Genomic DNA, 13,539 nt, shown 5'->3' with positions numbered 1-13,539 from the left:
AGGATAAACAGTCCAGAGAATCCCATGAAGGTGAGCTAGAATTTTCGATCCAACCTTAAATACTCATAATATCACATAAAAAAAAAATCACCTCCTAAACAAGAGGCCACAGGGCATTTATTGACTAATTTTTGTGCAACAAGGGACGAAAACATGTCACAATGTTACATTCACTTCAGCAAAATCCTAGTTACAGTGGTGACATTTCGCATTTAATAAGTTCATCAGCTCAGTTCTCGGGGCCGAGATCGACCCCAAGTTTCATTCAACACAACAGGAATGTCATTTCAAGGCATTAAGAGATCTGCAGAAACACTGGGACATCTTAATTACACCAGTGGTCCTCTTCTACCTAGACAGTAATGAGGTACAATATTGGAGAAAAGAAATGGCACACTACAAGTAGGCTATGCAGAACACAGCACCGTGTACACTTGCCGAATGTGCAGCAAACTATTCTCATCCACATACCTCTTTCTGCAAAGCAGTGAAATTCATGCAAGGAAAGAGGATACAAGTACTGAACTTTGACCTGGACTACAAGTGACAAATTCATTAAGAAATGTACATCATCAAAAGGTCAAAGGTCGACTATGTTCAACTACAGCCATACATGTTTGTTATAGCTCAGCCTTACATGACCTGCATATTCAATAATACATCCAGAGAAGCTTTTTTTTTATTAACTTAATTTCAAACAGACAAATGTGACCACTGATGTCAGAGGACTCACCTCGCTGTTTTTATGAAGCTATCACATCAAAGGAAGAAACCCTGGAAGCATTTGATTGTCTTACATGCATTATTTCCCTTGAATATTGTGCTGAAAACTTAAGTTCAGGTGGGCCGTGTCCGTTTCCGGAGCGTTCTTCCTCCAATCACAGGATTTCTAAAACCTGAAGCATCCTCAGATGGGTTGTGCTGGGCCCGCTGTTGATTTCAGGCAGAGAGCGACGCTCAAAGTGACAGGGTGGGATTACCTGAGTGTGCAAGAATTCGACCTTCAAACAAACGCTTTCATACCAGCTGCTCATTGGTCTAAGAAGGGCAGACACCACAAAAAAAAGCAGCCGTCTGGGAATGAAGAGAGGAGTGGGGAGGATTATCTGGTGTGAGGATGTTTCCTTATGAGCAGGGAGGATCCTCGGACGGACTCAGAGGGCTGCAGGGGGGGACTGTGCTCAGGGAGCGGAAGGCGAAGATGGAGGGGTCGTAGGTGTACCTGGGCGGGGGACGACTGCCCGTCAGATTCTGAAAGACAGACAGAGAGAGCATGTGTTTGGGTGACTGCAGCCTTTGGTAACGATTACCTGCTGACCTTAAGAATTTTTAACATGTAGTTTTGTTAAACTTTAAATATACAAGGCCATCAGATAGAGTTAGACCCAAACTGAGCTGGTGTTTCTGACCAAAAAAGCCATCCAAGGGCAAACGCCAGCCCCTGCCACTTCACTGCCTCCACTGTGGGGTATGTGTTGTTCCAAATACAAGCAAGAAGAGGCCCAAGCAGCAGGGGATGTGAATACCTCAAGACAGCAGTCATTCTCATGTTACGCAAAAGGAGGTTGGGTAAGAGACCCTTGTTGATCCGTAGACAAAGGCAACCGTTAGTGAACCTTACACAGGTTCACCTACAGAAACATTTCACTACTTTTAATCTTGTTGGCTTTAAGCCCTCTTAGAGTCATATTGGTTTGAGATTAACTAAAGAGCAAATGCACCAGTGGCTCACGATCCATCACAGGTCATTGCACATAAAATGACAAATGTGATGCTGAGGTTGAGCACAGTTTGGGTGAAGACACAATAGGTTGCTAGTTTAGCTCATGGGTTTAGGAGGCGACCACACGCCGCAGTGACCCGAGTTTGATTTTGACCCAAGGCCCCCCACTGTGCATCTTCTCTTTTCATCTTCACTGTACTATCTGGCAAGGGCAAAAAAGCACCAAAAACTCACTGACCAATGCTGAAGGAGGAGTAGTGATCCCTGTGAATTATGGATGTATCACAATGGGATGAGATAATGAGAAGTTCACAACACAAACAAATTCAAATAATAAATAAAAATCAGAATTTTCTTGATTTCATGTTTGTTGAAAACAAAATCTGTGAGCAAAACTAGGACTTGCATCAGTTAATCACACGACTTGAGTGTCAACAGTGGCCTTTTTGGCAACGGTCACAATGCATCTCCTCACTTTCAGCGAGCAATGAACTTCTTGTGTCTGCTCCTAGATTTCAAACAATAACCCAAACAATAATCCATAACCCAATCCTATCTGGACTGAGTTAAGGCACTGAGGTAATGCTTTCCACCCTCAGTGATGCATTTTGTGTTGCCCAAGTGCAAAAAAGCACAACATAACCCTCCCTTGAAGGTTGAATTCCCTTTTCTAGAATGATGGAGGAGAAAAGGGTGACTCTACCAGTAGTTCAAATACAAAGAATGATTCAGCCTGACAGCTCAACAGTTATGTAGTGTAAATTAGTAGTAGTATATACGTAGTTGCAGATGAGGTCACTCAGAGAGACATCGGGTGATCCTATTATAGTCATTACAAGTCCATGTAAATTCTGCACAAAGGATTTGTTTTCACATGTGCAGTCACTAGCATTATAAAAAGCACAGGCGCTACGAACCTACTCAAAATGACAACAAGGAAGAAGAGGAGCTGCTGTGTCTCTTGTGTTGTTTTAATGAAGAATTGCAAAGATGTGGGTAGTGAAAAATGTCTTCACACAAAACAGCTCTTTGAATTCAGTGCACACTGGTCCCCTTATAATGACTACACGGACTCACAAAAAACTGGCAGGCACAAAGACATCCACACTCTCATCACTCATCACTCTCCCTGTTTGATGACAAAAATCACTGACCATAGTGGGCCCGAGGCTTCAATTGTAAGCAGTTATGTATTGTAATCTATTACTTATTTACTTTGGTGTAGTATGACTGGTCATGGGGGAAGTCTGTATCTGTGCCATCTTGTGGGCCAGATTGGAGTCTTGGGCTGGGCTGATTCTGGACCCCAAGCTTTATGTTTGACAGCCCTGGTTTAGAGGCTGGATGTTTCTGGTTTGCATAAAGTAGTCTTGACGACTTGATACCTGGGCGCTCGATACGTGCGACAGAGTGCAGCACACATCAAGTTAAATTGACAGTCTGTGGAGAAGTGTGGAAATGCTGGATCCTCAGGACACATCAGAGCAAAGTGAAAACTCAACTGGCACTGTTGGAAAGTTACTGCACCTAATTAGAACATTTTCACGCTAATTATTTATTTATTTATTTATGCACACTGCAGGTTCAGTGACATAAATGATTTTCCACTTGCAGAGACCCCTCTCTGAGCTTCTCATGGCTCTAGAAGGCCTCCGTCTAAATTTAGCCCTCGTCATTCTCCTCCCTACAGGAAACAACAGGAAATGACTTTGTTGGATTTGGCAGTGAGGCGGCACTTTCTCCCTCAGAGCCAAATCCAAGGAGGGAGCACATTTCTTCAGAGACAGACTTGTTGCAGCGAGCTGATACCATGGAAAGACTGGAGCGTGTGCTTATACAGAGAGCTGTAAATTGGGAGACCGATGCATTAGAGTAACTAAGTGGATCCCCTGAGATGCAGGGAGAGCACCCGCCGCTGCTAGAAAAATCACCCAATAACATCAGTGCATGTGAAGCTACAGGTGTTGCTATGACTTCAACCGACATCTTCAGGGGTTCAGCTCTACAACAGTAACTCAGCAACAATTCCCATCACCACTTAGAGCCGCTCTGTGTACTCATGTTTGAATAAAGAGCCGAAAAAAAAGAGAGAGAGAGACATGGAAAATCTCACTCTGAGACTGAGCCACAGTAAACTTGATGGATGTGAACTCTGCTGAGATGTTCTCCATATGGTAGCTGTGAGCTACTCCAACAGCAGAGAAAAGTCATACATCAGGACAACTCCCTGTCCACATTAACAATCCTCCTCACAGAGTTTACATCTGCGGCATTCAGGGTCAGACCGAGTACAGATCTCTGCAGTAGGAACGATGGCATGAAAGATCAGTTAAACCAGCGGTCCCCAACCCCCGGGCCTCGGACCGGTACGTGAGTCGTTTGGTACCGGGCCGCAAGAGTTGAGGCTCAGGTGTGAAATGTATGGTTTTCAGGGTTTTTATCAGTTTTCAGCGTTATTTTGTTATCGTTTTTATCGTTAACTCTGTTTTCCTTGGTCTTTTCACGTGCTTTATGAATAAATCTTCTTTTTTCGGTGCCGGTACTAGTTTTATTTTGTTGTATTTTTCCGCGACACCTTAAAGGCCGGTCCGTGAAAATATTGTCGGGCATAAACCGGTCCATGGCGCAAAAAAGGTTGGAGACCGCTGAGTTAAACATCTAAAAGAATCTTAAACTCTAAAGATTTAACAGCCGCTATTGGCATCGAAAAGCCACTGACGGGATTTACTTAAGAGCTTACTGTGCCAATCATGTGACTTCAAAGCACGGAAAAAGTTTGTTGCATATTTATTTTAGGAGTCTCTCTTTCAGAGTTGCAACATTTGCTATATTTAAATAAATGATACAAACGATACTGAGGTCTGCAGTAAGCAACTGCGCCCTATTTAACACAATCGCGCCTAGCGGAATGTGATAGCTTCTCAGAGTGTTAATTTATTTGCAATGCCAGGGGGAGATGTTATCAGGACAAGAGCATAACTGGTGCTGGTCGATGGCTCAAAGCTGTGAGCATGGATTGTAGCTCTTCACTGAGCCCTCACCTCGAGTCCATTTCAGTCTTGCTGTAATACAAAAGTCGGATTTACCTCAACCAGAAACCAAAGGGTCATGCACCACTTTTTCCTTACATTTAGCTCCCTCAATTCTGCCTATATCTGCACCACTTCCCTCAGCTCAATCAATTTTTTCCCTCCTCCATTCTTTACAGTGGCTGAAACCAGACGCCATCACTCTTGCCTGCTACAGCCGGGGAAGCTCTCATCAATAAACTCTCCTATTCACCTCCAGGCCCTGAGGGGGTGGCCTCAGCAGCAGCTACAGGGTCCAAAGCTGTGTTTTCATTCTTTCCTACACAAAACCCCCACCGCCACCACCATCAACCTCCTCAACCCCTGTAACAACTCCCATGCTTGAAAAATTGAGTCCAGTTTCAACCCCCTCCTGCACCCACCCAGCGAGATCCAGTGCCTTGGTGCTGGATCTTGGCCAGGAAACCGTGGGTCGACAGAAGGAGATGGAAGGGGGAAAAAGTGCACAAAGAGTGGACACAAGCTTCCAAATGGCTCATCAATCCACTGTGCACTCACTTTGAGACAAAAATCTCTGAACTGGAACAAACACAGTGCCCACAGACGTCACTGACGGGGACATCAGCAACACTACCAGCTTCACCAGTGAGAACACGGGATAATGAGCAATATCTCCACGTATCAGTGGAACTAAACAGATAGCAGCCGGCCAGGCTATAAATGGAAAATGACTCCATCCCTGGAAATACACCACAAGGGAACCGCACACACTCTACCTCCTCCTCCTCAGCTCCATCTCTCATCGCCACCTCGGTTTTTTACATTTTCACTCATCATCATGCAGGACTGAGGTATACTCGATGCTGTTACAGTCGCTGTGTGTACGTGTGCACGCACATGTGTGCGCTCATAAACAAGTGTGTGATAAGGTTCCACTGACACTATCCCACACGACGTGATAATAACGTCACTTTTCTCACCACACTGTGCCTCCTTCTGGAGCGCCCTCCTCCGTGCCAAGACGACAAAGCTTGTTCCAGCCTCCAGCTCTCCGTCCTTCTAAGCAAAAATCACCATGTACACAGTCGCATCGCTGATGATTAATTGTTGGCCGTTGCGTTTGGACTTCTTTGGGAAATTCCTGTTGTATTTACAGAAGTATTCAGGCTGGTAAATGTGCACTAATGGGACAAGCGGAAAGCACAGCTATTAAAGGCTGTTGAGTGAAATCAAGAGATCAAACAAACGTGAAAAGGAGGGCATTTTTTCATTCTTAGGCTAATGTATCACTGCAGTAAAGTTTGCAAAAGGAATCCAATGGCGCTATCAGATTTTCCACAGTCTCTATAGCTCAGTAGCTAGTGGGGCATGGGAACAAACGCTGCAGCCAGATGCTGTCCCAGTATGCAGTTGGATGGAGATCAAGGTGCTGGCAATAAGGCAGGCCGGTCTGTTCACAGGGGCTGAGCAACCTCGCAACCTTATCGCGACTGTAATGGATACCCTGATCTGGACTGCCCATCAGCCAGCATTAAAGGAAAGGCTCTGCATGCAAAGTCGTGTTTAAATTGATTTCAATTAATTTACGTGTAAGACACACTTGATAATGATAATCTGCTTTGACTGGTTTTCTTCACTTTATTTTTAGACTCTGTTACAGTAGCTTTGTGTGATTCACAGTTCAAAATAATTCTTATTTATCTTATACTGCAGCCTGTTGGTGCATCCTCTGTAAGAGCTGACTATATCAGGAATTAGACCGGTCATGATTTTAGATTTTCATATACCAGGCATTTCTAAAGACTGCCGAGACCCATCTGGAAATCTGAAAATCGTCTGCGGCTCGCCCAAAACTATAATTACAGCTGTGATAATGACATGAGCCTAAGTAGTATTTCCTTCTTGGTGTTTTCACTGCTTCTTTTTTTCCAGATAATTTGCAAGATGGAGTTGATTCATTAACAGCTTTACGTCTGCTACCTGATAGCCATCTGCTACTGATGAGATACAAGTTCACGATCAAAAATAGGTCCAAAAATAAACCATAATGTCTAGTTTATTATAAGAATTTATTCTCATGTCCCAATATCCACCCTCAGCAGTTGGGTATAGGACCACCAGGGCCTCCGCCCTTGACCACAGCCCAACACATTTCCTCAGTGGCGGAAATGAGCTTTCCTCGAAGGGTGACTGATCTCTCCTTTTGAGTTGGGGTGAGAAGTTCAGTCATAGAGGAGGAAGTAGGAGTAGAGCTACTACTTCTCCCCTTCAAAAGGAGCCAGTTGAGGTAGTTTGAACATCTGTCTGACCATGATGCCTCCTGGGCACCTCCTCTGTGAGGCGTTGCAGGCATGTCCTACCAGATGAAGAACTGGAGGTAGACCAAGGACATGCTGAAGAGATTGGATCTCTCGCGTGGCCTTGTAACGCCTCAGGGTCCCCCTGGATGACGTAGAGGAGGTGGCTGGGTAGATGGAGGTCTGGACTCTGCTTAGACTACTGCTTCCGTGACCCAGCACGGATAAGCAGCAGATGATGGGAGGATGGATGGATGGATGGATCTTAATTTCAAACTAAATTTTCAAGTTAACTAGAACTTTAACCCGTTCATAGTTGGTTAACGTTCTAATCTACCGTGAGTTGGACGACCTTCAGCACCGTTTTGAGTGAAGACCCATTGTTGAGTGCAAGTTTCATTATAATCTGACGAATACTCAAGGAAAGAATAAGAAGAATGGTGTGAACTGTGAAGGAACGGACGTCTCATCATTGGATAAGCTCACTGGTTCTTCAGCTAAAGAAGCTAAATATATATAACTATTGTAAATGACGTCATGTAACCATTGAAAATTATCATTGAAAATCATGCTTAGATGTATTTATTTTGTTAACATGACTCTCTTAAGTCACTCTTATCTCAATAAGGCTAAACCAGTATGAGCACTGGTTCAAAGTGATACACGGGGAACTCGGTTTGTTCAAGTCTCGTAAAGTAAAAATAGTGCAACTCACTGCAGTGACTCAAGGCCAGCAACAAATTGAGCAGACACCTCTGAGTCAGTGTGTAGCTAGCGTTAGCTCAAATGAGAGAAGAAAGGAGAAGACAAAAAGGCAATTAAACTAAGAGTGAACTCAGCCTAGTGAGTCTCTCGGTGTGCAAGAGGAAAGTGAACTCTGTTAGCAGTTGTCACATTGCTCTAATTAGGCATTAAGTGTGTAGATGCTGTCTGCAGTGAGAGAGCTGTGATAAACTGCAAAGTGAATCTGTGGCTTTAACTGATAGCACTGGGGTTTTTTTATATCACTTTTATCTTCAAGTTAGCAGCATCTGTATATCATGATGATGCCCCTGTTAAAGATATTACAACCCATAAATGGAACGCTTCAGCCTGAGCAGAAAAAAATTTTTTTTACCCAGCAATAAAAGTTCAAAACGAAGCTTTTATTTTGCCCTCATTTAAATATGGGATCCTGTTTATTATCTTACATGGATGGTTTTTAAACATGGCTACAGGCACTCACTGTTGGACCGCTCTACATACAGATTAACAACACCGCCAACCAAAAAAAATTTGGATTCATTACTCCATAAGACTTGTTGTCACTGATCTTCAGGCCAGTTCTTGAGTAATTTGGCGTACCTTAGTCCTTTCAACCTGGTTCCCTTTCTAAAGAATAGCTTCTTGACAGCCACCTTCCTCTGAGACCATTTCTGATGACGGACATTACCTTCAAATACTTTTCATCTTCTGCAAATACTTATTTAAGCCCGCAACTTCTTCCTGTGTCCTCCACTTGTCCAGTTTCCTCACATTTATTAAGGACAAACTGCACAACCTGCCAAGTTTTCAGCTATTAGTTCTTAGGGAATCACCTTGTTGGCGTCAAAATACTTTTATATGCCCATCAAATTGTGTTATCTTTGGAGTTTTTCATAGATCCTATTAAAACATGGGGGACAGATTTTTGCTTTCTTCTCTTTTGTGTAGACACAACACTCACTGGGTTGTGTGTCTTGGCTCCTTGGAAGCAAAATATATGGAAATGAGGCTTGGCTCAAGACTTTTGCACAATACTGTCCACTTCAAGGGTTTACAGATGGACTGACTGATGTGGGAAAGCTAAAAAAATATATTATCATCTGTTATACCAAAAACCTCTATATGTTGCAGTCAAAACTACTAACTTTGCTAACAAATGCCATTAGAGGAACATTATGAGCGCTTTGTCCCTTCAGAGCTCATAACAGCCTGAAAACATCGCCAGCTGTTGTGTTGACAATTTGTTTTATTTCTTTTTTTTACTGCTATCAGCTGTAGGAATGTTGCGTACAGCTGATAGCAGTAAACTTCATAACCTTCACCGTGACAATATTCTCAAAACATCTCGAGTGTTGCAGTCAAAATGTTATGTCTTAGCTGAGCTTTGAAGCTTACAGGAATACTATTCCAATGTTCGCCAATGTTGTGGGAGCGTTTCCTGCCAGCAGGGTATTCGTGTGGCAATGAAAGTGAACTCACCCGAATCTTTATGGTCCGTGTTTTCCCTCCGCAGTTCTTTTTCAGCAGCATCTTCTGTGAAGACAAGAAGAAAGCACAGTGACTTTTCTATCGATATTAAAACTTCAGCAGCAGCTCCTCTGTGACAGGAAGAGTAAAAGCTCCACACCTTTTCTTGTAGACTGAACTTTTTATGAGAGAAAATGACTGGTTAAAGCTAGTGTCGGTGCATGTGAGTATTTTTCTATAATCAGCCATATCAAAAACAGCAAAACACCAACACATGAAAACAAAGTAGGCACCGGCTTAATGTTTAATTCGGGATGATCGAGGAAGTCAGCAAATCCAGCTGTCTCACTCAAGTATAAACAGTTGGTCAATGAAGCTTATGCAATATCCTGTCTCCCACTCCCCTCCATGACCACGCAGCTCCACTGTTTTCAGAAAAAAAGAAAAAAGAAAGAAAACACAGTGGGGGTGGAGGGACCACACAATCATCGAATTGTCTGGAGTCGCGGAGGTAGCTTCCAAAGGGGAAGGGAGCGCAGGAGAGAATGGAAGCACCACAAGACTCCTGCTGCTGTGATGTGGGAGACAGTCAACGTGCACTTGCCCTCATGCTCACCTCCTGCCAGCCCTCATCTTTCTTTTTTTCCCCCTCTTCCCATCGGTGACTCTACAGTCTACAGTATTTGAGTGCAAAATGCTTGAAGAAGAATTTAAAAACAAACCAAATCCAATGTTTATTTTAGATGCTACATGTTTGAGCTGGCCTCGTGCAAACTTTCAAAGAACCCATCTTAGAGAAAAATCAAAGTGATAATTTTATCCACCCCTGCACACCACCCTCACCTTAAACAGGTCACAGCTTGCCAACGAGCTGTAGAAACGTGGGTACAGAACTTGTCTTCTATGCAACATGCTACAAAAATAGCCTTGACTTATCTAGGCTAATCCTTGGTGAAAGCTATAACCACTGTTTACATCCATGGGCCGCCTAGTTAAGATGGATGTAGACTCCAGGTTCTGAAAAGTGAATCCAGGGCATAAGTACTACCTTAACACTGCACTCTTATAATGGATGGTAGTGTGAGGCCATCGTTTGCACCTCTCTCCGGGCTAAAAAATTTGGGGGTCTTGTTCATGACCTGAGGACGAGTGAAGTCGACACGAAGGGTTTGGTACCAGCCTGTTGTGCTGAATAGATATCAGACCAGAAAGCAAGCCTGTTGATTTACTGCTCAATCTACATTCCTTCCTCACCTACACCCACCAGCTGTGAGCAGTGATGAAAACAATAAGTGGACAGAAGCAGCTGAAACTAGCTTCCTCCTAAGGGGAGTTACGGATGGAACAGGTAACTCTGAGCGCTCCCTCTGAACGGCAATTGGCTTGGTACTGGGGGCTTCCCAGGATGCAGTGGGTTATCTTCATTGACCTCTTTTCATGATATATGCCTATACACCCCTCTGCATTTAATCATTAGTTATTTTTAATCTCTCACTCTCTTTCACAGTGTGTCTTCCTCCCACCACCCCCAACTGGTCCCAGCAGAAGGCTGCCCCTCCCTAAGCCTGGGTCTGTCCTGTTAGAAGTTATTCCTTCCCACTATCACCAAGTGCTTGCTCAATCCGAGCTGCTTTATTGTTGGGGTTTTCTCTATTCTATGCTCTTTACCTTACAATAGAAGTGCATTAAGGCAACTATTGTTGTGATTTAGTGCTATGTAAATAATATTGAATTGAAGTGAATTTAATTGAATCTTTGCTTTTTAGTTCTACTTAGCTTTCACAGTGGTGTTATTCATTTCAGTTTAACACTTAGTGTTTGGATGACAGTGCAGAGAGCTAACAGGTCAGACCAGAATCTCTCATAGATAACTGGCTGGGTTGAGACCTGGTGGGTGTGAATGTTATAGTATATGTAGCAATCAAAACCATTTTCACTTACATCGGCATATAGTCGATCACTTAGAACAACATCTGTGCAGTTTGTGGGAATGGACACGGACAAGCAAGCATAAGGAGTTATCAGAGACTAAATGAACGAACCCATAAATAAATAAAGGCATGACTCTAATTATTTACGGTCACACTGGGGAATCATAGACCTGCACGTTAGCCCCTGGTCTTAGAGAGGGAGCACCGGAGCCAAAACTAAGTGCACTGTCAATATCCTTCAGCATTTAAGGACCATTTCAATCTGAAGAATTAATATTTTTTTCCATGCACTCTTATGGTAGTCTGAGGCCATTGTTTTCACCTAGAAGAAAGTGGAGTGCCCACTCAGTGTTTGGGGAGTTGCTCAAACATTTTGGGGTTTGTTCATGAGCTGAGTGAAGACAGAGACCAACAGATCAGTTTGGTACCAGCCCGTTGTGCCGAATAGAGCGTGAAAGCAAGCCAGATGACTTACTGCTCAATCTACATTCCTTCCTCACCTACGCCCACCAGTTATGAGAAGTACTCAAAACAATAAGATTGTAGATGCAAGTGACCGAAATTAGCTTCCTCCTAAAGGAAGTAGGGCTGGAACAGGTAACTCAGAATGCTCCCTTAGCTATGCTGCAATAGTCTTGGGCTGCTGTGGGTGCAGTTATCTTCACTCATGTCTTTTCACTCTATGTGTTTATACACCACTCAGCATTTAATCATTATTATTATCATTAGGGAGGCTGTCCCTCCCTAAGCCTGGTTCTGCCCTGTTAAAAGAGAGTTCTTCCTTCCCGCTGTCACCAAGTGCTTGCTCATAACAGGTTTATTTTTTTGTTTGTTTTTTTAAATTGTTGGTTGGTTTTCTCACTATTCTCGGCTTTTTACCTTATGATATAAAGTGCTTTGAAGTGAATTTAATTCAATCTTTTGCTATTTTCACTCACATCAGGATACAGTCGATCACTTGGAACAACTTTGACCAAGTCACTGTACAGTTCAGGTGTTTCCTTTAAATTGTCATCCAGTTTTTTGTTTTGCTCAAATGACCAGCATCTGCCACACTAACTAAATTGAATTTATATTGGAGTATGCTACTGAACATAACCCGGGATTTAGTTCTATGCAGTATCTGCAAGCCTAATTTTGAACTAAAGGAACAGTCTTGTTGTTCTTCTTCTTCTTTTATTGTGTTCAGATTTGCTGTACAAATATCTTCCTGTAAGATGAAGCTGTGTAAGCCCACCCACTCTGCATGTACAGAGTTATGGCTCTTGTTTTTTTATAGCTGTCTCTTCGAAATGAAAAAAAAATAGACTATGAGTCAATCTAACTGAAAATAAGCCTGGGAGGCTATATTTTGGGCCAAATATACTTATTTCTTACTCTTCTCGTTTCTGGCCTTGAAAATGCTTTTCCTTTGCTTGCATGTCCATTTGTATGGTTTCAGGATGTAGTTAAGAATATGTTTCAGGTGTTCCCTGCACCTTTGGCACAGAATCCCCATATTTGACACCTTTAAATTACATTTTTAACAAGAACCGCATCTCTTTCCCTTTCTTGCTCCCCTGGGGGCCAGATTCATAAAACTCATGACTGAAGCTGCGTGTACGAGCACAGGCAGAAATGCATCCTTTTCATTAGATTTATAAAGCCGTGCATTGGCATGGTCGTCTTTTATAGAGCTCAGTCTTCTTGGCTTGTGCTCCTTAATTAGTCATTTGCATATAAAACACTGTTTGCACCAAATTGCTTCTGGAACTCCGAACAGAATAAAAACCAGAGGATAAAAAAGGTTGTCAACTTTATGTTCATAGAAAAAGAGAGAAGTGGTTGTACTACAAATGCGTGGGCGAGGTCCTCCACTAAATGTCTGACCGCGGCATTCTTATGGTGTACTCAGACCAAACATAATGTGAAGCTTTGCCATATATATCTTTCTAACACACATTTAAGATCGCTTTTGGGGGTAATAAGAAATTCAAGGGTTATAAGCTAACTTTTTCCTGTACAAACACCAGTGAACATGTGCTATTTGTTGTACATCAGACCCTGGATGAGGTGTAGAAGTCGAGGCTGATTTCATGACTGGGAGATGTCCAGCTAAAGGGTTAATGTGTCTGCTGGCTACCTCTGTAGGCCCCCTTTTGTATTCCCTGCAGCACCTCCCATTCCACTTCACTGAGCGTGCACACACACACACACAGTGACACAGACAGGAGGATGTACACATGCAGACACAGACAGACAAGCAGGATGATGGATGCACACACATATACACATCGACACACTACTTCTCTTTTTACACTTCACCCCTCTCGAAGTTGCCCGCTGTCTCTTATCATCTGTTCGTTCCC

The 13,539-nt window shown here is 43.1% G+C and overlaps 1 protein-coding gene across 1 annotated transcript in view; it reads right to left on the bottom strand.

The window, feature by feature from the left end:
- Nucleotides 1-95: 95 nt before the first annotated feature.
- LOC309695745 (uncharacterized protein) overlaps nt 96-13,539 on the bottom strand; it is a 31,730-nt gene continuing 18,286 nt past the window's right edge. The window contains exons 4-5 of the mRNA XM_082516612.1: nt 9,273-9,326; nt 96-1,251 (exon numbers count right to left, since the gene is read on the bottom strand). Coding sequence (XP_082372738.1) covers nt 1,126-1,251; nt 9,273-9,326 — 180 coding nt within the window. The 3' untranslated portion in view covers nt 96-1,125. The remainder of the gene's footprint in view (nt 1,252-9,272; nt 9,327-13,539) is intronic.

Source organism: Aulonocara stuartgranti (genome assembly GCF_965226115.1).
Source record: "Aulonocara stuartgranti genome assembly, chromosome: 19".
In the NCBI taxonomy this organism is placed as follows: Eukaryota; Metazoa; Chordata; class Actinopteri; order Cichliformes; family Cichlidae; genus Aulonocara; species Aulonocara stuartgranti.
This window is presented reverse-complemented; position numbering and strand designations above follow the sequence as displayed.